Below are 20,460 nucleotides of genomic sequence, written 5' to 3'. Positions count from 1 at the left end.
GGGGTCTAAATTTCAACAGAATTAGTTGTCGATTTCTTGGCTGGTCATTGACTTCTTCCATCGTGATGAATGAAGCTACAGGTTAAGTTCCAATGTTCATTAAAGAATATAGTAATTCAAAGGCACCTGATGCCTCCAGTGACACAGAAAGACAGGGTGGTGAAGCAAGTATTTTGCATACCTGCCTTCATTGATCAGGGCATTGAGTGCAGGAGATCTCTGGTGGCATCTGAATAAGGCATTGACGAGCCCACCCTTGGAGAATTGTGTGCTCTTCTGGTCAACCTGTTCCACAAAAAATAGCATTAAACTGGAAAGGGTGGAGAAAAAAATTCTTATGAAACTGGGACTGGTAAACTTGGATCACAAAGACAGGTTTGATAAGCCGGGACTTTTCTCTCTGGATTGCAGGAGGCTGGGGTGGGGGGGAAGCTGGGGAGACCTTTTATAAGGTAAGGACATTTTTTTTCCTTGTGGGAAGAGAATCAAAAGTCAGAGAACATTGCTTACAGTAGAGAGAGGAAAGATGTAAAAGGGCAGCTTATTCTATAGAGTATATCGAATGACTGCTGGTGGAGGTGGGAATAATTGGAATGGCCAAAATATATTTCGACAGGTACTTGGAGAAGAAAGATTTCAAGGGATATGGGCAGAACACAGGCAGATAGGACGAGCTTGGTTGGCATGGGCAGGTTGTGTCAAAGGCCTGTTGTGTGTTGGAGGACTCTGAAGATTTTATTATCTTAAACAAGTGTCAAATGGTGAAAATTGGTAAGGGTCACTGCTAGGTTATCCTCTCGAAGCTTGGGTGGAGTGCCATTGAGGCTGGAGAGAACAGCTGCGATTCAGAGTGGCTTTGATTGATTAGTGGCTGTTTGCAAATGCTGCGTAAGGACTCGATCATAATTTTCTCCCCCATATGATCAAATAGACTTGCAATCCTTACAACATGGACCAGAGGAGCTCTTGAGGTGGCCAGCATCTGTGAACCTGTCTTTCAGCTTTAGCTTCTGCTTTTGGAGTGGAAAAGGGGAATGAATAATTCAATATTCATTTACTTTCCAATCCATGGTCGAGTCATCTGAATGCCTTGGCCTCTGTGGCTTTACAATTCATTTATTACAAAACAAGTAATATTACACAAAATTGCCTTCTGCCAGCTGTCAGGCAAAGAGGCACCATTAGTGTTGCCTGGCACTTCTTGCGATATGAGAGAGGGAGAGTCCCTCCTGAATCACTGTTCATGGATTCACCTCCGGTGCTCCCGGAGCCACACAGACACCTGTTCAAACCACCCAGCAACCTGAGCTCCAGATTGAAACACTCGATAAGATCAGGGGACCTTTCTTGGCCTCAACACCCTCTCGAATCCTGGCTCCGATACCTGCTTTATACGAGCCAGTCTTCCAACACCCCGCAGTCGGCGTGGGCCCTTTGACCACGAGTCACCTGCAGCTGGCATGGATCCTTCAGCTGCTGAGCCCCTCACTGGTCCACTGATCTGGTCACCATCTGAAGAGTCGTCTCCTATATTTCTCCGCAATGGGGGAGTGTCCTCCTTGTCCATGGTGCCCTTTGTCTTACAATGCCCTATGTTTTTGTCTGCTGCTCCCCTGGAGTCTGCAACCCCTCTCGCTGCTGCTGAGCCTTGGACCCCGTGGTTGCAGGATTTAAAAAGTAAACACTGTCGGCTCCTCTAACAGAATGCCTAAAGCCAGTAAGTACAGAGTTGTCTGCATTCAGACCGGACAGTTGAACCCTTTGGAGCAGTGCTGTGTCTTGGCTCTCCCTGGTCTATACCAGCTGGCAGCACTGTTGTTACAGCTGTTCTGGCAGTGCAGCCATTTTTTTTTCATTCCCCTGACTCCTTGTTCCACTAGACCTTTGTAAGTTGGGGTGCAGATTTGAAACATTTGATGATTCCAACATTATAACCGCAGAACTGAAAAATGTAATAAAAAATTGCGGAAAAGTGGCCACATCCAATATACCATTTTAAATGGGAAATCTCAGGCCATTATGAACAGCAAAAAAATAATCGTGAGAGGGGTGTGCCCTTTGTTCCTGTGCTAGCTTTTGGAAAGACTTGCCCGATGTAGTTTTGCTTCTGGTTTTCAACTCCATGACCTCCCCAAACATTAGCTCGCTTCAGACTCAAGCTTGGTTGTCCAGTCAAAGTTGCTGAGACATCCAATACTCATTGCAGATTGTAACAAGTTTCTTTAGATTTCCTCTTCCTGCCATTTGTTAAAAATTTACAAGAATCAGAATTTATTGTCACAAATTTGTTGTTTTGTGACAGCATTTCAGGTGCAAAATTGCTTTCAATTAGATCTTTTGGTGGTAGGGGGGAGGGTTATTTATTTATTTTAAAAATAAAGTGAGGTGGTCTCTGTGGTTCATTGTCCATTTGGAAATTTGATGCTGGAGGGGAAGAAACTTTCTTTGTGCCATTCGCTGTTCGTTTTCAGGCTCCTGTACCTCCTTCCTGATGGTAGCAGTGAGAAGTGGGCATGGCCTGGGTGGTGGGGGTCTTTGAAAAAAGATATCTGGCAACCAGCCCGTTTGCCTCTCATATCGAGATCTACTTTGAGTGCTTTATTATTGAAGAGCAATTGCTGCATCTCTCTACGCATTTTTCCTGGACCCTCTCCCTGTGTAGCCTCGGAAAACCCACATATTGTTTTAGAGATAGTACTCCAAATTATTGGTAGAAGTGGTAGTCTTTAAAGGTTAGGGACGACTGACTTTACAAAGCCAGAGGTTTCTCATAACTACTATATTAACTTGCCTTGCTGCGAACAAGTATTGGTGAATGCCCTCATTTAGTGTAAATATAATTTTGGGTCCTGGCTATTTCCTGGAAATGGGCACTTTAGCACATCCCAAATCATTTTGAAGCCAATGAAGTCACGTCTTGGAGGTGTGCTGCTGTCATAGTGGAGGTAACCAGGTTCCATAGTGGAGATAACCAGGTTCCATAGTGGAGGTAACCAGGTTCCATGGTGGAGGTAACCAGGTTCTATGGTGGAGGTAACCAGGTTCCATGGTGGAGGTAACCAGGTTCCATGGTGGAGGTAACCAGGTTCCATGGTGGAGGTAACCAGGTTCCATGGTGGAGGTAACCAGGTTCCATGGTGGAGGTAACCAGGTTCCATGGTGGAGGTAACCAGGTTCCATGGTGGAGGTAACCAGGTTCCATGGTGGAGGTAACCAGGTTCCATGGTGGAGGTAACCAGGTTCCATGGTGGAGGTAACCAGGTTCCATGGTGGTGGTAACCAGGTTCCATGGTGGAGGTAACCAGGTTCCATGGTGGTGGTAACCAGGTTCCATGGTGGAGGTAACCAGGTTCCATGGTGGAGGTTCCTCCCAGATTGGCCAAAGAGCCGTTCGTCAAACCACTGAGGATTCTCTCTGTTGCGAGGTTTCAATGCATATTCATTTCACCATGTGATAACTTCAAGAAGGATGCATGGAATTCGTGACCTTTTTCAGTCTCTATTCAGTCAGGAGGGAAATCCTCCATCGAACTGAAAACCCCAGAGCGGATGTGCAAATCAACAGGTTTGAAGACCAGGGTGAATTATTCTCAGTTTGGTACCCATTGCTTGGATAAGTTCAAATTTATTGTCATCTGGTGAAACATATGCAACCTGAAGAAACAGCATCTCTCCAGATCGTGGTGCACACACAAAAACAAGCAATACATAGTATATAAAGATCATATAAATAATGAACATAAAGATGTATATATATTTGGGATGATTGTCGCAGCTGCAGTAAACTGTTCATCAGTGTCACTGCCTGTGGGAGTAGCTATTCCCCAGCCTGGCAGTCCTGATTTTGATGGTCCTGAACCACCACCTTGGTGGTCGTGGGTTGAAGGAAAGGGTCCTCTATAACTCCCTGAGCCACCTTCAGACAGCACTTCCAGTAAGCGTCCTCGATGGAGGAAAGGGAGGTCCCAGAGATCCTCTCAGCTATTTTAATGATTCTCTGGTCTGATGCTTTTCAGCAATAATGTGCTCAGACAGAACATTTCCAAATGTCCTAGGATAGAAGGTTGTCAAGATGGGAGCTGGTCGGTAGCCTTCCCTTCCTCAGCCTCCTTCGGAAGTGACTCTGGTATCTCAAGGGAAAGGGTAAATGCATGGTTATTGCAATGCGCACAATCAGGATGTCTCAAAGTTGAGACGACAGAGTATGTGTACTTCCACACAATTATTTTAAAAAGAATGATGCTGTTCTTACTTGCAGGCTTGCCAAGTTTTATTCAAGCACCTGAGTCGAAGAATGTGTTGAGAAATACAAGCTTTAACCTCACCTGTGAAGCTGTGGGCCCTCCTTATCCTGTGGATATATATTGGTTGCAGGATGGCCTTCTGATTCATACAGCCGTGAACACTTCTCTTTCCATTCTGAAAGTTGCAGGTAAGCTAGTGATTGGGATGTGTTTAACTGTTTACTCAGTATTTTGAATGCTCCTGGGCAAAATGGGAGCAAGCAAAACTTCTTGCTTCATTTGAAAGTAGATTGCCTGCTCTATTTTTTGATTTTTTGATTCGAGAAGTAATTCAAGGGAAATTCAAGTCGCCCTGCATGGAAGCAGCTCTTCACCCACTAAAGCAGTGGTTCTCGGCCTTTTTCTTTTCACTCACATACCACTTTATTCCCTGTGCCATTGGTGCTCTGTGATTAGTAAGGGATTGTATGTGGGGGGAAAGAAGTTTGAAAACCACTGTTTTGATCGTACCTCATTGACTCATTATGTGCACAGTTTCCTTCCTCCAAAGGAAATAGGCCAATGACAATTTTTCTCAAGCAAAATATTTCAGTAACTATTGGGTCTAGAGCAGTGATTCTCAACCTTCCCTTCCCACTCACGTACCAACTAAAGCAATCCCTTACTAATCACAGAGCACCGATGGCATAGGGATTACTTACAGTGGTATGTGAGTGGAAAGAAACATAGGAACATAGGAAGTAGGAACAGGAGTAGGCCAAAAATGGCCCATCGAGCCTGCTCCGCCATTCAATATGATCATGGCTGATCTAATTTAAGACCTAACTCCACCTACCTGCCTTCTCCCCATATCCCCTAATTCCTCTATCATGTAAAAATTTATCTAACAGAATTTTAAATATGTTTAATGAGGCAGCCTCAACCACTTCCCTGGTTAGAGAATTCCAAACATTCACTACTCTCTGGGAAAAACTATTTTTCCTCATCTCTGTCCTAAATCTACTCCCCCGAACCTTGAGACTGTGTCCTCTCGTTTTAGTTTCCCCGGCCAGCTCAAAAAACCTTCCTACATCTATCCTATCCATACCCTTCATAATCCTATATGTTTCTATAAGATCTCCTCTCATTCTTCTGAACTCGAGCGAATACAATCCTAGACGATTTAATCTTTCATCATAAGTCAACCCCTTCATCCCAGGGATCAACCTAGTAAACCTTCTCCGGACCATCTCCAAAGCCAGTATATCCTTCCTCAAATATGGAGACCAGAACTGGACACAGTACTCCAGGTGCGGTCTCACCAGTTGAGAACCACTGCACTGCAGAATGTCATAAAGTAGGCCTCTCAACTTATCCCATTTTTTCCTTCTTATTGCACTTAAATTGTTAATTTAAGTAATTAAATGAGAGTTTCTGCCTCCTTTATCATCCATTGAAAATATAATTCCACTGGTGATGCTGTAGCCTTGTCCCTCCACTCTGACTTGACCCACCTGGCGAACGATGCCACATACACCAGATTGGTGTTCATCAACCTCAGCTCAGTGTTTAATATGATCATTCAAAAGGGGTTGGTGGAGAAGCTGTCCTTGCTGGGACTCAACACCCCTTGTGTAACTGGATTCCAGACTTCCGAATGGAAAGACCACAGTCTGGATCAGTAGCAGGACGTTGAGCAGCGCCATTCAGGGATAAGGAGACCCTTTGGGAGAGTTGTCCCAGTGGTGAACGGCACTGGTGTAACTCGGGGATCAGACCACTTCTGTTTGTCCTACTGACCCATGACTGCAACAACAGATCCAGCTCCAACAGAGACATCAAGTTCTGCAGATCACACAACAGTAGTTGGGCCTCAGAAGCAACAACGATGAGTCGCACTGCAGAGAAGAGATGGGAAATATCATGTGCGGTATCATAATCTTGCAGGTTGTGGACGTGGATTTTGCCATTATCCAGGTAGGGGAAAGTGGTGCACAGGTCATTTTGGTCCACCATTCGCTTCATCCTCCACTGGAAGACGGAGACTGTTGGTAACACCAAAGGGTACACTGAGGAAATGGTAGAGAATGTCATCTACCTCAAAGGCAGTGTACTGCTGGTCTTCTGGGCAGATGGGGAACTGGTGATAGGCTGATTTCAGGTCGATCATGGAGAACACACGATATTGGGCAATTTGACCATATCCTCAATGCAAGGGAGGGGATACGCATCAAGCTGTTTTGCAGCAGTTAATGGTTTGGCTGTAATCATTCACCATTTTGTGTTTACCCCCACCCTTGACCACCACTACTTGAGCTCTCCACTGGCCTCAATGATCCCCTCATTCAAGAGTCGCCACTCTTCAGCTTTAATAAAAGCCCTGTCCCCTTCACTGTATCGCCTGCTTTTTGTAGTGACTGGTTTACAGTTGAGGGTGAGGTTTGCGAACAGCAGTGGGGGATTGATACGGGCTGCTGGGGAGGGGGCAGTGGTGGGGGGGAGCAGGGTGGCTCGCTGACAAACTCCGGGTTTGTGAAGGGGGAGAGGACTGTCATATTGCATTGTAACACTCTTGAGGTGGCACCGAAAGTCCAACCCCAGTAGCACTGGTGCACAGAGCTGTGGCACAGCTAAAGTCCTTGTAAGTCATGCCCCGCATGGTCAGCATTAAGGTGGTGTAGCTGAGGATCTCAGCCAAGTAGGACTTTGAGGACAGGGCAACTTTCTTGTTGGTCTTGCTTTAAGGGAGTGACGCTGCACCATGTCGAGGTGAATAACACTTGCAGTGGTCTTGCTATTAAAAAGACATCTTGTCACCTGATCGTTGATCAAGATGTCCATCATACACCGGAAGAGCTGATGCGGGCTACCTTGATCCAGTATCACGGAGGCGATTGTCGGTTCATGGTCTGGTCCGTGCTGACTCACAATCTGGGACCATAATGGTGATGCCCATGTGGCGGCGTGGTTATCCCCAGAAGTTGATGGCGTCCAAGATGGCGGCCTCCATGTCGTGGCATGGTCATGTCCGGAAGATGATGGCGGCCCCCATGCTGCGCATGTGGTGCCGCTGGGACTAGAAGATGACTGTGATCGACATACTTTCACATAGTGTCCCTTCTTTCTGCACTTTGAGCATGTTGAATCTTTCGCCGGGCAGTGTTTTCAGGGGTGCTTCCGTTGACCGCAAAAGTAGCACTTAGGATGTTCTTGGGAGACTGCAGCTGTGGTGGGCTTGCTCGTTGGACATGGTAGCAGACTGCTGGCCTGTAAATCTGTATCCCAAGATGGCAGCCCCTGTGTGGATCCTGCACCATTCACCGAGCTAGCTTCCAGAGGGCTATTTCCAGCAATTATATGAGGTCGATCGCCCCTTTTAAGTCCAATTTGCTCTGCTCGAGTAGCCTCTGACGCTCGTAGTTCAACCCGACACCTGCAACATTGGAGCCCCGGATTGCGTCCTCAGTGTTTTTGGCGGCCAACACCAACTGGCAGTTGCACACTTGTGTGAGTCCCCGCAGGGTCCGGAGGAACTTGTTGCTCGATTCATCTGGTCGCTGTCGGTGGCCAGGATGCGCCTGGTGTATACTTCATTAACTTTCTCCCTCTACTGGTCCTTGAGTATGTCCATTACCTTCCTGTATGTTGAGGCATCTCTGATCATCAGGAACACTCGATGTCCAACCTGGGAGAAGAATAGGTACAGCTTGTTACCCTCCATGGCGACGATTAACAGAGGAATTAACAGTTGATGCGCTATCAATAACTCAAAAGACTGGAGTTACAGAACTATAGACTTTTATTTAAAATGAACTTGAAGGTCACCCTATGATGTGACCCAGCTTTCTGAGGAGGGCTTAAGGTGTTGGAGCCTTTACACAGGGTCAAGAGGGAGGAGCCCTGGGTACAGTCACAGATTAGGACGCTGCCAGATAAATGAGTGTGCAGAAATTCACTACACGCTTATTCTCTTTGAGGGTGGGTTACTGGCAAGTACGTGGTTCCAATTTAAAATCTCAACTACTTTACCATTCTCCTTCCCCAGAGTCCTCTGGGCTCATAACAGTACAAATAATGATTGCTTCTTTAACCAACATGGCCACCACTTTAATCCTTCGACCATTCTGCTCAATCTTTATTTGCTGTAATTGGGAATGTGAGGCTGGAATTCCTGCCTTTCCATGTGTACCATTTCTCTTGTAGCTGTAATGCCACGTGTCTTATCAGGGCATCTGGCTCAGCTGCCGTATATCTTGTGCTCAGTGAACTCCTGAAGTGAATCCAAGAGTGACGTTCTCCATCCCATAAGACAATCACAGAAGTACAGGCAAAGGGGGTTAGTGCTGGTGGGTAGAAAGGTTGACATGGCCACGATGGGATGAAGAGCACCGAAATGGGCCCTATGATTTTGTCCTTAAGAATTGAATTTTTATTTCAGGGAGCTTCAAGCTTTGTTCCGTGTTCACATGCAGTTGCGACAGGGTTAAATCTAGGGAGTGCCATTACAATAATTTGGAAGACCCTTGTAAATGTTAATTGGGGCTGGGAGTGGGTGTGGGAAATTATGAGTGTGTGTTGATCAGATTGAGCATGCCATTTGAAGGAAAACCCTTGATGCTCACAAGAGCTTCCTATTTTTACATTTCAGTGCAGCATTTTTGCTCTGTTTGTGACCAGCTCTGATGCAAGTTAAAATGTCTCCTACACATCCAATCCTCACTTCCTCATTCCAAGTACACTGGCATAGTCATTTCTCAATCACGTCCCTGGTTGGCCACCCAGTGAAAGAGATTTTCCATTGAGCACAGAGTTTGGACCATGGAATCTGATGTAACTGGATTGTAAATTGTTAGTCTATGAAGAAATGGAAGGATGAAGTCGCTGTTTTCTTGAAATGATTTTTTCCGATAGGCGCAGCCATTGGGTGATGGGACATTGGGAGCTTTGAACTTGTAGTGACCAAAATTTTCAGAATGAGAGAGGACCTCACTGCAACATCTCATCATGATGTGACTGAATGGCTAGAAGTGGGAAAGATGTTGCTGATGGCGTGGGAGTCCATTCTCGAAGATCACAGCCTAAAGTTATAGAGAGAGCCATTTCGTATTGGGGTATAGACCAGTTTCTTCAGCCGAAGGGTGGTGAACCTATAGAATTCTCTTTGGCTCAACAGGCTTCGGCGAGAACAGGGAAGAGGCGAGGAATAGTCGGAGTTGGTCAGAAAGGGCCACCTTATTCGAGGAACAAAAAAGATTCAGCAGGTAGGCACAGGTAAGGACAGGTTTTCTAGATAGTATATATTTTGTTCATCTAGTCATTGACAATGGGAATGGCAGCCAAGGCAAGGGAATTCTCCTCTTGCAGAATGTGGGTCATCGGGGAGGACAACAGTGTCCTGACGACCTCATCAGCAAGAAGTGCATCCAGCTGCAGCTCCTAACAAGCTGAGTTAAGGAACTGGAGCTGGAGTTGGATGAACTCCGGATCACTCAGGAGGCAGAGGGGGTGATAGACAGGAGTTACAGGGATGCCATCACACCTTGGAGGCAGGAGGAGGGTAGATGTGCGACAGTCAGGTGTGGGAATAGGCAGGCAGTGCAGGACATCCCTCAATAACAAGTATAATATTTTGATACTGTTGGGGGGAAGGTGGAAACGTCCTACCAGGGACAAGCCATGGAGATCAGGTCACTGGTACAGAGTCTGGTTCTGTGGCTAAGGAGGAGAAGAGGTGAGCTGTAGTGATAGGGTATTCCATAGTTAGGGGACAGATAAGAGGTTCTGTGAAAGAGAGAGTATCCTAGATGATATGTTGCCTCCCTGGTGCCAAGGTCCGGAATTCTTGGATTGAGTTCACGGCATTCTCAGGATGGAGGGTGAGCAACCAGATGTCGTGGTCCATGATGGGACTAATGATTTCGTAGAAAGGTCAAGGAGAGTTCAGTGAGTTAGGCCCTAGGTTGTAGGACAAGATCTCTTGTGTAGTGAACTCAGGATTGCTACCCGTGCCTCATGCTAGTGAGATTGGAAATAGGAGGATAACATAGCTAAAGACCTGGTGTAGGAGGGAGCCCTTCAGCTTTCTGGGCTCTCTTCCAGGGATTGGGACGTGTTCTGACAGGACAGTTTGCATCTGAACTTGAAAGGGTCTAGTATTCTTGCGGGAAAGTTTGCTAGTCCTGCTGTTCTGGTGGGTTTAAACGAGATTTGCAGGGGGGATGGGAACCAGAGTGCCAGAGCAGAGAGAGGAGTGGAGGAGGGAGAAGATGATGTTAAAATTACATGCACCATTAGAAGTTAATGGGTTGAATGTGGTGGAAATATTCTCAGGTGAATCTTTCATTGCAAGTTGTAGGAAAGGCAGAAGAGCTAAGAACGTGGATTGACGTGGAATTATAACATTGTGGCCATTAGTGAAACTTGGCTGCAGGAGGGGCAGGACTGGCAGCTCAGTGTTCCGGGCTTCCTTTACTTCAGAAACAATAGAACTGGGATGGGATGAAGGGGGAGGAGGAGTGGCATTGCTCATCAGGAAAAATTCTGGTAAGGCAGACCAGAGGTTTAATCTACTGAAGATATAGAGATGTACCTGAGGAATGGGAAAGGTAAGACCACACTCATGGAGTTGTATTGTAAACTGCCCAATAGTTAACGAGAATTGGAGGAGCAAATCTGTGGAGAGATTGCAGATGGCTTGCAGGAAACATAAGGTTGTGATAGTAGGGGATTTTATCTTTCCATATATTGTCATATATCGACAATGAGATAGACAACAGACTCGCCAAGGCAAATAGCGCCTTTGGAAGACTACACAAAAGAGTCTGGAAAAACAACCAACTGAGGAGAGGAGAGGAGAGGAGAGGAGAGGAGAGGAGAGGAGAGGAGAGGAGAGGAGAGGAGAGGGACAGAAAAGAAAAGAGTCCGGGGCAGGTAAGAAAACTTTTTTAAAAGTCTCTTACCAGGGTCTGCGGGGAGGAGTCGGCGTCGGAGGCGGCCATTGGTCGAGCCAGCGTACAGGAGAGTGTGACGGGAAGGTAAGGTCTTTTTAAAGACTCTTACTGGGGACAGAGCTTAGCAGTAGGGAGAGGAGAGGAGAGGAGAGGAGAGGAGAAGGACAGAAAAGAAAAGAGTCCGGGGCAGGTAAGAAAACTTTTTTAAAAGTCTCTTACCAGGGTCTGCGGGGAGGAGTCGGCGTCGGAGGCGGCCATTGGTCGAGCCAGCGTACAGGAGAGTGTGAGGGGAAGGTAAGGTCTTTTTAAAGACTCTTACTGGGGACAGAGCTTAGCAGTAGGGAGAGGAGAGGAGAGGAGAGGAGAGGAGAAGGACAGAAAAGAAGAGTCCGGGGCAGGTAAGAAAACTTTTTTAAAAGTCTCTTACCAGGGTCTGCGGGGAGGAGTCGGCGTCGGAGGCGGCCATTGGTCGAGCCAGCGTACAGGAGAGTGTGACGGGAAGGTAAGGTCTTTTTAAAGACTCTTACTGGGGACGGAGCTTAGCAGTAGGGAGAGGAGAGGAGAGGAGAGGAGAGGAGAGGAGAGGAGAGGAGAGGAGAGGAGAGGAGAAGGACAGAAAAGAAAAGAGTCCGGGGCAGGTAAGAAAACTTTTTTAAAAGTCTCTTACCAGGGTCTGCGGGGAGGAGTCGGCGTCGGAGGCGGCCATTGGTCAAGCCAGCGTACAGGAGAGTGTGAAGGGGTTAATTGGTAAAAGGCCAATAAATAAGAGGGACAGCGAGCGGCCCAGCGAGTGAGTGGCCCAGTGAAGGAGTGGGACTTCCAGGCTTTGGCTCATCAGGCTTCGGAGAGAAAGCTAAGATAGTCTTCATTACTTCTTCATTGGGGTAAGGGATGAGTGTTAAGGCTGTGTGTTGTCGGGAGTGCCGGATGTGGGAGGTCCTGGAGTCTTCCAGACTCCCGGATGTCCATATCTGCACTAGGTGTGTCGAGCTGCAGATTGTCAGGGACCGTGTTAGGGAACTAGAGCTGCAGCTCGATGACCTCAGGCTGGTTAGGGAAACAGAGGTAGTCATAGACAGGAGTTACAGCCAGGTGGTCACGCCAGGGCCACGGGAGGATGAAAGGTGGGTAACTGTTAGGAGAGGGACAAAAGAACGTAAGGTGCCAGAGACGAGCCCTGTGAATGTAACCCTCAGCAATAAGTACGCCTCTTTGAGCACTGTTGAGGGGGACATCAAGGTTGGGGGGAGTGACAGTGGCTGTGCCTCCGGCACGAGGTCGGCCCCTGTAGCTCAGAAAGGGAGGGAAAGGAAGAGGAGGGCAATTGTGGTAGGAGACTCCATAGTTAAGAGGACGGATAGGGGATTCTGCGGACGCAGCAAGGAGAACCGGATGGTGGTTTGCCTCCCTGGTGCCAGGGTCCGAGATGTTGCTGCTCGTGTCCCAGATATCCTAAAGTGGGAGGGACAGGAGCCAGAGGTCGTGGTACATGTAGGTACCAATGACATAGGGAGAATTAGAGAAGAGGTCCTAAAAAGTGAGTACAGGCAGTTAGGTAGGGAGTTAAAAAGAAGGACCGCAAAGGGGGTAATCTCTGGATTACTCCCTGTGCCACGTGACAGTGTGAATAGAAATAGAATGAGGTGGAGGATTAACACGTGGCTGAAGGGGTGGAGTAAGGGGCAGGGTTTTAAGTTTCTGGATAACTGGGACCTTTTTTGGGGGAGATGTGACCTGTACAGTAAGGACGGGTTACACTTAAATCCCAGGGGGACCAGAATCCTGGCAGAGGTATTTGCTAGGGCTACTCAGGATCCTTTAAACTAGAATGGTTGGGGGGAGGGAACAAAATAGTACAGAGCAGTAAGGAGAAGGTTAGAATGCAAACAATGAAAGTTTGTAGTAAGTATTTGAATATGGATGGGCAGGAGATAGAGAAGGGAAATGCTCTGGAAGAAGATGAAGGGCAATTGGCAGGAAAAGTAAATAATGTTGTTCTTAAAGATGAGGGAAAACAGGGATTAAAAAATGGGAAATCCCTGAAATTCATATATTTTAATGCTAGGAGTATTGTAAAAAAGGTGGATGAGCTGAAGGTGTGGATTGATACTTAGAAGTATGATGTGGTAGCGATTAGTGAGACATGGTTGCAGGAGGGATGTGATTGGCAACTGAATATCCCTGGGTTTCGTTGTTTTAGGTGTGATAGAGTCGGAGGGGCAAGAGGAGGTGGGGTTGCATTGCTTGTCAGGGAAAATATTACAGCGGTGCCTAGGAAGGATAGATTAGAGGGCACATCCACGGAGGCTATTTGGGTGGAACTGAGGAGTAGGAAAGGAGAGGTTACACTTGTAGGGGTGTATTATAGACCACCCGGAGGGGACCGAGACCTAGAGGAGCAAATCTGTAGGGAGATAGTAGATATTTGTGATAAGCACAGGGTTGTAATTATGGGAGATTTTAATTTTCCACATATAGATTGGGAAACACATTCTGTGAAAGGAATGGATGGGTTAGAGTTTGTGAAATGTGTGCAAGATAGTTTTTTACAACAATATGTAGAGGTGCCGACCAGAGAAGGAGCAGTGTTAGATCTACTGTTGGCAAATGGGATGGGTCAAGTGACGGAGGTTTGTGTTGGCGAGCACTTCGGGTCCAGTGATCATAATGCCATCAGCTTCAATGTCATTATGGAAAGAGAGAAATCAGGGCCAAGGATTGAGGTTTTTGATTGGGGAAAAGCTAGATTTGAGGAGATGCGAAAGGACTTGCAGGGTGTGCATTGGGACAATTTGTTTTATGGGCAGGATGTAGTAGAGAGATGGAAGTCTTTTAAAGATCAGATTTTGAGAGTGCAAAAGCTTTATGTTCCTGTTAGGTTAAAAGGAGGGGCAAAAGGTTTGAGAGAGCCGTGGTTTTCAAGGAATATTGGAAACTTGGTTCGAAGAAAAAGGGAGGCGTACATTAGATATAAGAAGCATGGAGTTAAGGAGATGTTTGAAAGATACATTGAATGTAAGAGGAATCTTAAGAGAGGAATTAGGAAAGCTAAAAGAAGGTACGAGAAAACTATGGCAAGCAGGGTGAAAACTAATCCAAAAGAGTTCTACAAATATGTTAATGGTAAGAGGAAAGCTAGAGACAAAATTGGTCCCTTAGAAAATCAGAGTGGAAAACTGTGTGTGGAACCTAGAGAAATGGGGGAAATATTGAACAGTTTCTTTTCTTCGGTATTCACTAAGGAGAAGGATATTGGGAGATGTGGGATAAAAAAAGCAAATTGGGTAAATATGGGGAATATAGAGATTACAAAAGGTGTAGTTTTAAGGCTTTTGAAGAATATAAAGGTGGATAAGTCTCCGGGACCAGACGGGATCTTCCCCAGGACATTGAGAGAAGTGAAGGAGGAAAAAGCAGAGGCTCTGGCGGTAATTTTTCAAATGTCATTAGATATGGGGATAGTGCCGGAGGATTGGCGCATTGCGCATGTGGTTCCGTTATTTAAAAAGGGTTCAAGGAGGAAGCCTGGCAACTATCGGCCTGTAAGTTTGACGTCTGTGGTAGGTAAATTAATGGAGAAAATTCTTAGAGATAGTACTTATAAACATCTGGATAGACAGGGTCTGATCAGGAGCACTCAACATGGATTTGTGGGAGGAAGGTCATGTTTGACCAATCTGATTGAATTTTTTGAAGAGGTGACTAGGAATGTGGATGAGGGTAGCGCAGTGGATGTTGTCTATATGGACTTCAGTAAGGCCTTCGATAAGGTACCACATGGAAGGTTAGTTAGGAAGGTGCAGTCTTTAGGTATAAATTTTGAGATAGTCAAATGGATTGAACATTGGCTGAAAGGGAGAGGCCAGAGAGTGGTAGTGGATAATTGTCTGTCAGGTTGGAGGCCGGTGACCAGTGGTGTGCCTCAAGGATCTGTATTGGGCCCATTGTTGTTCGTTATATACATTAATGATCTAGATGATGGGGTGGTGAATTGGATTAGTAAATATGCAGACGATATTAAGATAGGTGGAATAGTGGATAATGAAGAAGGTTTTCAAGGATTGCAGAGGGATTTGGGCTGCTTAGAAAAGTGGGCTGAAAAATGGCAGATGGAATTTAATGCTGATAAGTGTGAGGTGCTTCATTTTGGTAAGAAGAATCAGAATAGGACATATGTGGTAAATGGGAGAGAATTGAGGAATACAGAAGAGGAGAAAGATTTAGGAGTAACGGTACATCGTTCCCTGAAGGTAGAAACTCACGTGAATAGGGTGGTGAAGAAGGCTTTTAGTATGCTGGCCTTTATCAATCATTGCATGGAATATAGGAGTTGGGAGGTGATGTTGAGATTGTATAAGACGTTGGTGCGGCCTAATTTGGAGTTCTGTGTGCAGTTCTGGTCGCCTAATTATAGGAAGGATATAAACAGAGTGTAGAGAGTGCAGAGAAGGTTTACCAGAATGTTGCCTGGGTTTAAGCATCTGGAGTATGGGGAGAGATTGGACAGATTGGGTCTTTATTCTTTGGAGCGTAGAAGGTTGAGAGGGGATTTGATAGAAGTATTTAAGATTATGAAAGGGATAGACAAAATGGATGTGGATAGACTATTTCCGTTAAGAGGAGGAAAGTTTAAAACAAGAGGACATGAGTTAAGAATTAAGGGGCAGAGGTTTAGAGGTAACATGAGGGGGAACTTCTTTACTCAGAGAGTGGTAGCTGTGTGGAATGATCTTCCGGGAGAAATAGTGGCGGCGGAGTCAATTGTATTATTTAAGAAAAGGTTGGACAGGTATATGGATGAGAAGAAGATGGAGGGTTATGGGCATTGTGCAGGGAGGTGGGACTAGAAAGGGGTGTTTGGTTCGGTGTGGACTAGAAGGGCCTAATGGCCTGTTTCCGTGCTGTAATTGTTATATATATATATATATATATATATATATATGTTAAAAACCTCACAAAGATAAGCGTATACAGAGCCGTTGTCATACCCACACTCCTGTTCGGCTCCGAATCATGGGTCCTCTACCGGCATCACCTACGGCTCCTAGAACGCTTCCACCAGCGTTGTCTCCGCTCCATCCTCAACATCCATTGGAGCGCTTTCATCCCTAACGTCGAAGTACTCGAGATGGCAGAGGTCGACAGCATCGAGTCCACGCTGCTGAAGATCCAGCTGCGCTGGGTGGGTCACGTCTCCAGAATGGAGGACCATCGCCTTCCCAAGATTGTGTTATATGGCGAGCTCTCCACTGGCCACCGTGACAGAGGTGCACCAAAGAAAAGGTACAAGGACTGCCTAAAGAAATCTCTTGGTGCCTGCCACATTGACCACCGGCAGTGGGCTGATATCGCCTCAAACCGTGCATCTTGGCGCCTCACAGTTTGGCGGGCAGCAACCTCCTTTGAAGAAGACCGCAGAGCCCACCTCACTGACAAAAGGCAAAGGAGGAAAAACCCAACACCCAAACCCAACCAACCAATTTTCCCCTGCAGCCGCTGCAACCGTGTCTGCCTGTCCCGCATCGGACTTGTCAGCCACAAACGAGCCTGCAGCTGACGTTGACTTTTACCCCCTCCATAAATCTCGTCCGCGAAGCCAAGCCAAGGAAGATATTGACCAGGACTCCACCAGACCTGACATGATATTCCCTTGGACCTTGAGGGAGGCTAGTATAGAAATTTCAGGGGCTCTGGCAGAAATATTGATAATGTCCTTATCCATATGTGTGGTATCAGAGGGTTGCTCACATTGTTTTGTTGTCTAAAAAAAGCTCCAAAAGTAACCCTGGGAATTATAGGCCAGTGAGCCTGACATCAGTAGTAAGTAAATTATTGGAAGGTGTTCTAAGAGATCAGATGTACAATTATTTTGACAGCAATGGACTGATTAGGGATAGTCAATCTAGTGTTTAACCAATGTTATAGAGTTTACCAGGAAGTTTGATGAAGGAAAGGCTGTGGATGTTGTCTACATGGACTTCAGTAAGACTTTTGACAAGATCCTGCATAGGAGGTTATTCAGGAAGGTTCAGATGCTGGGCATTCATGGTGAAGTAGTGAACTGGATTCAATAATGGCTGGATGGGAGAAGCCAGAGAGAGGTGGTGGATGATTGTTTCTCAGACTGGAGGCCTGTGACTAATGTTGTGCCTCAGGGAATGGTGCTGGGACCATTGTTGTTTGTCATCTATATCAATGATCTGGATGATAATGTGGTAAATTGGATCAGCAAGTTTGCAGATGACATTAAGATTGGAGGTGTTTTGGACAGTGAAGATGGTTTTCAAAACTGTCAGAGGGATCTGGACCACCTGGAACAATGGGCTGAAAAATAGTAGATGGAATTTAATTCAGACAAGAGTGAGGAATTTTTATTTTTTCTTTAAATGTAATTTCTTTGTTTTATTCATGTAATAAAATCTTTAAATAAAGTTTAAAAAAAAAAGACAAGAGTGAGGTATTACATTTTGAAAGGACAAACCAAGAAAGGACATACACGGTGAGTTGGAGGGCTCTGGGAATACAGATACTGTATATAATTCCCTGAAAGTAGCATCACAGGTAGATAGGGTTATAAAGAGAGCTTTTGGCATATTGGCCTTCATAAATTAATGTATTGAGTATAGGTGTTGAGACGTTATGGAAAAGTTGTATAAGACATTGGTGAGGCCAAATTTGGAGCATTGTATGGAAGTTTGGTCACCTAACTGCAGGAAAGATATCAATAAGATAGAAAGAGTGCAGAGGAAATTTACTAGGATGTTGCCTGGAGTTCAGGAACTGAGTTACAGGGTAAAGTTAGGATTTTATTTCCTGGAGTGTAGAAGAATGAGAGGAACTTTGATAGAGGTATTTAAAATTATGAGGAAGAAAGACAAAGTTAATGTAAATAGGCTTTTTCCACTGAGGGTAGCTGAGTTACAAACCAGAGGACATGGGCTTAGAGTGAAAGGGGACACTATTATTTGATCTGACCATTAAACCATTGGTAATTTCTTTTCATAAGTACAAGGACATCTTGGGGGATATGGCGGAAAGCTCTCTGTTGTGTTTGGAAAGATATCCTATTTGGTGGGTTCACAGAGAGATGAGCTGAGACAAAAGTTTGCAATCACACGTTGCTTTCATTATTACACAACAATTTATAGGAGAGTGTTGGAAATGTTACGGGAATAAAACATGCACAATTTATAATGGAGCATGGGAAAATGCTACATAGTGCACCGTTTATAATTCACACAGGTGGTGCCAACATTCAGACACTATAGCAGGGGTAACACAAACCCTTCCTGGACCCCTGATCATCGGGAAGCAGTCCTGGTATGTACGGTATCCGCAGGGGTATACACACACTCTTGGACCCCTGACCATCAGGAGGTGCAGCTCCAATACGAGTATTGCAGTTTAAACTATAGCGATAGCATGGGTCAGCTTCAGTGCAGAGCACATCTTAGCCACGACCCTTTCAAGTGACCATGGCATGGAGTGGTGTCCAGGCCTATCACCATGAGCAACGCACTCTGTCCTGGAGCTAAATCAAGGGCTCCAGCCAAGAGTGAAGCTGATTATTTGAATTGGCCAACGGCAGTGTGTGACAATTAGTGGCCAGAGCCCAACCTTGATTGACAGGTGTTGTGACTTCCGAATACATTCCAGGCGGACAGGGGACACATGACCACCCGCAATGCACACATTCCAGACAGGCAGGGAGGTCACATTTCCTCCATGTACAACAGTATCTCTCTATGCAGGTGATCTCCGACTTGATATTTCAAGTCCAACCAACCTCCCTTCCCCGTATAATGTCATTGGTATCACAATTTGGTCAATTCTCTGTTTATAAATTGAATGTGCATAAAAGTGAACTTCTTCCATTGAATTTTTCTGCAACAGTGTGTGGTGATTCTCCTTTTAAGGTAGTTAAAGATCAGTTTACTTATCTTGGTATTACAAAGAATCATAAATATCTTTTTAAAGAGAATGATCTCATGATGCTTAAACAAGTGAAATATTCCCTGTCTCAGTGGTGACCTATGTCTACAACTCTAAATTCTATTAAAATGAATATTTTGCTTAAATTTTTCACATTTTTTCAATCTGTTCCAATCTTTGTTCCTAAATTGTTTTTTTTTACTTGACTTAACCATATCATCTTGCATATGGAAGGATAAGCATCTTCGCCTTAATAAAGTTCTTTTTCAGAGATCGAAGATAGATGGTGGAATGACTCTACCTCACTTTAGATTCTGCTATTGAGCAGTCAACATCTGAAGCCTTACGTATTGGTCCTTCTTTATTAATCATTCTGACCGCCCATATCAATGGAACTGAATTCCCCCAAATTTTTCTAATTCAGCACTTCTGGGCTCTTCCCTTCCATTCTCAACTAAGTTAATAGATAATCCATTTGTTAAATATTCTATTGGGGTGAGTTGTGAGCGAGCGCAGTGAAGAGACTGAAACATCTGGCTGTGAGCTCGAGTATCCAAACTGCTTTATTTTGAATTCCGCCCTGCAGCCTTTAAACCTGTCCTCGGTCCCGCCCCTTACATCCCAGCGCGACCTTCCAGTCTGGACCGGAAGGTTGTAACATCCTTGCTGCGGATGCCCCGCTGACCACGTGTGACAAGCAGGGCCGGTTCGCCGCTGCAAACGTGCATCACCTCACAACTCCCCCTCCACCTAGAACTGGCACCAATGGTCTCAGGATGCGTCAAGGGTGAGGTGCAGTTTTGGCAGTCGACCTCTGCGCACTGGCAGGGGAACCTGTATGGGCTGGGACAAGTCCTGATGAGCTGGTTTGAAACAGTCCAGTGTGAAGAACTCTTCCTTGCCCCCAGTGTCAAGGCTGAATGTCGAAGCGTTCCTGTTTGGACATCCATAAGGGTGCTGAATGGGGGTCCTGTGCGTACCCCTGTGCATGAACACATACTCACTGGAGGACAAGTCTTGGGTGGGGGGGGGGTAGTTGCAAGGTGGTTGACCATGTCACGATGGCGGGGTGGTGCAATGGAGCTCAGTTTGCCATGCAGCCTTTTGAGGACAACGGTGGTGTCAGCGTCTCGCTTGGTTGCTGGAGGGAAGAATTGGCCTGGTTCGGCAGAGGAGGTACCGAGGTTGTCTTTGGACACTCTGTGAATCCACAGGAGAACCCAGGGCATTTCGTCCACCCAGATGGGCTTATCAAGGTATGCCATCAGCGTTGATTTGAGATGGTGGTGGAAATACTTGACTAGCCCATTGGTTTGGGAGTGGTAAGCTGTGGTGCGATGCAGCTGGTTGCCCAG

The 20,460-nt window shown here is 45.9% G+C and overlaps 1 protein-coding gene across 2 annotated transcripts in view; it reads left to right on the top strand.

The window, feature by feature from the left end:
* The window catches only part of mertka (c-mer proto-oncogene tyrosine kinase a), a 213,495-nt gene that overhangs the window by 47,963 nt on the left and 145,072 nt on the right, over nt 1-20,460 (top strand). For both annotated transcript variants that reach the window (XM_069887682.1, XM_069887683.1), the window contains exon 4: nt 4,259-4,432. In XM_069887682.1, coding sequence (XP_069743783.1) covers nt 4,259-4,432 — 174 coding nt within the window. The remainder of the gene's footprint in view (nt 1-4,258; nt 4,433-20,460) is intronic.

This window comes from Narcine bancroftii, chromosome 6 (assembly GCF_036971445.1).
Source record: "Narcine bancroftii isolate sNarBan1 chromosome 6, sNarBan1.hap1, whole genome shotgun sequence".
Lineage (NCBI taxonomy): Eukaryota > Metazoa > Chordata > Chondrichthyes > Torpediniformes > Narcinidae > Narcine > Narcine bancroftii.
This window is presented reverse-complemented; position numbering and strand designations above follow the sequence as displayed.